General features: G+C 55.8%; 1 protein-coding gene across 1 annotated transcript; it reads left to right on the forward strand.

Moving 5' to 3' along the window:
* Positions 1-468: 468 nt before the first annotated feature.
* On the forward strand, positions 469-4,980 carry LOC125536685 (G-type lectin S-receptor-like serine/threonine-protein kinase B120). Its single transcript, XM_048699931.1, has 7 exons — positions 469-1,528; positions 1,612-1,971; positions 3,090-3,200; positions 3,291-3,737; positions 3,818-4,055; positions 4,142-4,292; positions 4,408-4,980. Exons 1-7 carry the CDS (start codon positions 562-564, stop codon positions 4,729-4,731), a joined length of 2,598 nt encoding a protein of 865 aa, XP_048555888.1. The 5' UTR covers positions 469-561; the 3' UTR covers positions 4,732-4,980.
* The last annotated feature ends 217 nt before the right edge of the window (positions 4,981-5,197 follow it).

Consider the following 5,197-nt stretch of genomic DNA (forward strand, 5'->3'; position numbering starts at 1 on the left):
TGTAGAAAAAGCTGATTGACGATGATCTCTGGCACTCTTTGGACAGCCCCCGCAATAAAAAGGCACTCTTTGGACACGCCCTTTGAGATAAGCACTCCATTTCCCATCATTAGTTTAGTTAAGAGCTGCAAGCTCCCGTGGCGGCTCCTCATCAGCGACGTGAATCACCTTGTCCTCGATCAAAGATACCAGTCTATCAAGGACTAACGAGTTTTGTCGCTGGTGCAGTCTTGTTGAGTCTCAAACAATGTGAACCCGGCGCTTCGCAGCCCCTTCCGTTCCACAATTCTAACCACTTTTTAAGTGTAGTCGCACTCGCACCACGCCTAATGAACCCTACTTTTAGTTATTAAAGCTGGTTAGCCTGCCTAATTAAATCCCATTCAAAACCATGCGGCCCAAATGCCTTCCCCACGCGCCTCTCGCGCGCTCGCGCGCTTGATATATAACCACGCGCCCGAGGAAGAAGCAACCTCTTTATCCATTACAGACCTCTTCTCCCCCGACCCCCTTCGCCACTAGGGAGCCAAGGCAGGATCCGCTCGACCCCAGCCGCCATTGATGGCTCGTGCCACCTCCGCAGCGCTGGCGCTGCTCATCTTCCTCCTCTGCCGGCACGCCCACGCTGACGCGGCCACGACGCTGTCGCAAGGGCAGTCGCTGGCGGGCAACGACAAGCTCCTATCGGCCAACGGCGCCTTCTCGCTCTCCTTCTTCTCGCCGCGCGGCGGCGACGGCTCGCGGGTGTACCTGGGCGTCATGTTCGCCAGGGCCGCGGAGCCGACCGTGCCGTGGGTGGCCAACCGCGACGCGCCGGTGCGCGCCGCGGCCCCGTCCTACTCCGCCACCGTCACCGACTCCGGGGACCTCCGGGTGCTGGAGGGGGAGCGCGTCGTGTGGCGGACCAACACGACCTCGTCGGCGGGGAACTTCACGCTGACGATCCAGGACACGGGGAACCTCGTGCTCGCCGGCGGGGGCGGCGCGCAGGCGGTGCACCTGTGGCAGAGCTTCGACCACCCGGCGGACACCTTCCTCCCCGGGATGAACATTACGCTGGCCCGGCGAAACGGCGCCGTCGTCAGGCAGACGCTGTTCCGGTCGTGGAGGAGCCCCGACGACCCGGCCCCCGGCAACTTCACGCTCGGGCAGGACCCGCTGGGCTCGGCGCAGCTCTTCATATGGCGCCGGAGCGAGGACGGTAGGGACGTGACGCACTGGAGGTCCGGGCAGTGGGCCAAGGGTAGCTTCGTGGGCATCCCGTACCGGCCGCTCAACCTCTACGGCTTCCAGCTCTCCGGCGACCCGTCCCAGATCAACGGCCTGTTCTACACCTTCCAGCGCTTCAACTCCTCGCAGTACAGGTTCGTGCTCCAGCCCAACGGCACCGAGACGTGCTACCAGCTCGTGGACGCCACCGGCGCCTGGGAGGTCGTCTGGTCGCAGCCGACGCTGCCGTGCCAGGCCTACAACACGTGCGGCCCGAACGCCGAGTGCTCCGCCGCCGACCACTGCTCCTGCCTCAAAGGTTAAACTCCGAACTGCATTCTGACGTGCTGCATTACGCGCCAATCCCCATGGATCGTTCAACTCGTTGGTGCAAATTTGCAGGTTTCGAGCCGAAATCCGAAGCGGAGTACAGCAACGGGGTGTGGACGCAGGGGTGCGTGAGGAGCAGCCAGCTGACGTGCAGCGAGAGGAACGTGAGCATGAGCGGCGGCGACGGGTTCGCCGTCCTCACCGGCATGAAGCTGCCGGACCTGGCGGCGTGGGAGTCGGCGGTCATCAGCGCGGACGCGTGCAGGCAGTGGTGCCTGGCCAACTGCACGTGCAACGCGTACAGCTACAGCGGCGGCACCGGGTGCCTGACCTGGGCCCGGGAGCTGGTGGACGTCTACCAGTTCCCCGCCGGACAGTTCCCCAACGGACAAGGATTTGACCTGCACATCAAGGTCCCGGCTTCTCTATTAGGTAAGCTTATTATCAATGTTGATAATTTGTTAACATTTGAACTTCTAAATTGAGTTTACAAAACTGCAGTTAGGAAACTTCTCGGTTGTTGAGGAAATGCTGATAAACGCTTATACTGTAGAAGCTGTTGTTTTTGTTGTGTGCTTGTGGCAAGACTTGCACGACTGACTTGGCTTGCTACACCCCAAAAATCTAAATCACTGAATTAGAAGTAAACAATGACATTTTTGGTCCTTGTCAACGAGGAACGCGACTTCAGACGTGTTGATAATAATTCTAAATAGGAACAAAACTGTGTGGATGCATGCACAGTGGTTGGGGTCTCCTCTGCCCTGTGTAGTCAGTCCACGGAATAAAATTCACCGGAACATGTAGCCCAGTAGGAGATGGTTGCCAACTTGGACCAGTAAACAGTTACCGTCAAGGGTGAAAACTAACCAGGCTGCTCTGCCTTTCAGATGACTTTCGCCCTCCATTTCGTATGCTTTTATCAGCTGTAGTTCGGTAATAACGCATTAAGGCAGCTAAAAGGGTTAGTACTCTGAATATTCCAAGCCCTGCAAGAAGAAGGAAACGAATATAACTTGTGAACATATGCAAGCTGACTTTTGAGGGTGTGTTTGGATCTTTCAGTCGGCTTAAAAGATTTTCCGGAAAACGACGTATGCTGAATGTTTTCACCAACTTGCACATTTCCATGAAAATGACCTAACATGGTCGGATCTTTCATTATCTTGGGGTATGGATGAACCCGGTCGTGAGGTGGATAGTTTAGTTAGGCTCTGTCGCGAATAATAATATATTGCAAGTAGCACAAATGGAACATGTGGAATAAACCAAGCTTCGTTTGACCATGCAGGCCAACATGTCTGACCATATTTGGTGGTTTTTATATTGACCTGATCTGAATGCACGTGTGGCTCTACCAGATTACACGCCCGCAGTTTGCAACTTGATGTGACCTCCATCAATCATTAAAGTTTTCTTCTGATGCGATAGGGTAGATTCATAGATAGTACTGTTCCATAATCCTTTGCCACTGCAGATGAAAATGACCCGTTTGACTGACAATTGGACATGGCTGATGATAGTTTTGACTGTATTTTTTACCTGGGCAGATTCAGGCTCCAAACGAAGGACAAGGATTATCATTAGCGTAGTAATCGTCCTGGCGGTTGTACTGGCCGCATGCGGCTTTCTCCTGTGGAAATGCAGAAGAAGAATCACAGGTGCGGATCTCAAGATTTCTGCAATTTGCAGGCAATTATTTTTTCTTGTAGTACATGGCAGGCTAATTTGGTTCGTCTTATCTCGTGCAGAGAAACTCGGCGTCCGTGGCGGGAAAAAGAGGACGGGAGCCGCACTGATGCTGCGCCCTTCCACGATGAAAGCCAAGCACGACTTCTCAGGGCCGAAGCAGCCCGATCAGGAGGTGGCGGAGAACGGCGACGGCTGCGAGCTGCCGATGTTCACCCTGGAGACCCTGGCGGCGGCCACCGGCGGCTTCAGCGAGGCCAACAAGCTCGGGGAAGGAGGGTTCGGCCTCGTGTACAAGGGCAGCCTCCCAGGCGGCGAGGAGGTGGCGGTGAAGCGGCTGTCCAGGAGCTCCGGGCAGGGGTGCCAGGAGTTCAAGAACGAGGTGACACTCATCTCCGAGCTGCAGCACCGCAACCTGGTCAGGATCCTGGGCTGCTGCATCCATGGCCACGAGAAGATGCTGGTCTACGAGTACATGCCCAACAAGAGCCTCGACGCCTTCCTCTTCGGTATGCACACGCGCCGTCTATCTCATTGATGTAGTGTTTGCTTTCTTGGGCCAACTCTGACGATGTGCTGATCGGGTCAGATCCGGCGAGGCGGGGGCTGCTGGACTGGAAGACGAGGCTGCACATCATCGAAGGGATCGCGCGGGGGCTGCTGTACCTCCACCGGGACTCGAGGCTCCGCGTGGTGCACCGCGACCTCAAGGCCAGCAACATCCTCCTGGACCACGAGATGAACCCCAAGATATCCGACTTCGGCATGGCCAGGATCTTCGGCGGCGATAAGAACCAGGAGAACACCAACCGCGTCGTCGGCACACTGTGAGTACCATTGCTTGCAGAAACCAACAATGGCAGAAGAATGTTGAAATTTTTGCTGAAATTTTGGTACGACCATGTGTCACCAGAGGCTACATGTCGCCGGAGTACGCGATGGAGGGCCTGTTCTCGGTGAGGTCCGACGTGTACAGCTTCGGCATCCTCATCCTGGAGATCATCACCGGCCAGAAGAACAGCAGCTTCCACAACATGGAGGGCTCGCTCAACATCGTAGGCTACGTAAGCGTCTCACACCGATTCTCATCAGCAACGTATCATCACTGTCCCGGTTCTTCTTCTTCTTCTCTGAGACAGAGTGAGCTTTGTTGCTGACCTGCTTTGGTCTCGGGCGCAGGCGTGGCAGATGTGGAACTCGGACAAGGGGGAGCAGCTGATCGACCCGTTGATCCGGGCATCGAGCTCGGCGTCGGCGTCGCGCGAGGCGCTTCGGTGCGTCCACATGGCGCTGCTGTGCGTGCAGGACCACGCCGGAGACCGGCCGGACATCCCGTACGTGGTGCTGGCGCTGGGCAGCGACAGCTCCGTGCTGCCGATGCCCAGGCCGCCCACCTTCACGCTGCAGTGCACGTCCTCGGACAGGGACAGGTTCAGGGGGAAGGCCGGCGACGAGTCCTACTCCGCCTGCGACCTCACCGTCACCATTCTTCAAGGGAGGTAGTCGTCGATGCTGGGTAGGGACATGTCGTGTGAAACTTGTGCCGGGAGATTCCGCTGCTTGTAGAGACTGTTTCCGTTTGCTCTCTGTACATGGCGCAAATTTTGTAACACTGTGTTCTTTGGCAGGCTTAAAACTAGTCTAGTCGATCGGCATGGCAGCAGCCAACTGTACATATGACAGGCTCAGGGAGTCATCAGTCTGTTAATCTGTTTGCATTTTCTTTTGAATATAGTCGAGGTATTCAATTCACAGCGAGGTGCTTAAAAGGCATATCAGCTATGTGCTGCTGCCATGTTTTAATTTCAAATAGAACAATTGTAAATGCGCGTGGTGGGCAAGATCCACTGTCCCGAGTCATCCCCTACGATGTACTCCCTCCGTTCCAAAATAAATGACCCAATTTTATACTAACTCCCGGTTAAGGGAGATATATTCCGGTCCGGACACCAGCCCAATCTAGCTTCTT

This window comes from Triticum urartu, chromosome 2 (genome assembly GCF_003073215.2).
Source record: "Triticum urartu cultivar G1812 chromosome 2, Tu2.1, whole genome shotgun sequence".
Classification (NCBI taxonomy): domain Eukaryota; kingdom Viridiplantae; phylum Streptophyta; class Magnoliopsida; order Poales; family Poaceae; genus Triticum; species Triticum urartu.

Coding starts and splice junctions, on each gene's coding strand:
- LOC125536685 (XM_048699931.1), top strand. CDS start 562: ATGGCTCGTGCCACCTCCGCAGCGCTGGCGCTGCTCATCTTCCTCCTC. Junction 3,738..3,817: donor CCTCGACGCCTTCCTCTTCG/GTATGCACACGC, acceptor TGATCGGGTCAG/ATCCGGCGAGGCGGGGGCTG. Junction 4,293..4,407: donor CGCTCAACATCGTAGGCTAC/GTAAGCGTCTCA, acceptor TCTCGGGCGCAG/GCGTGGCAGATGTGGAACTC.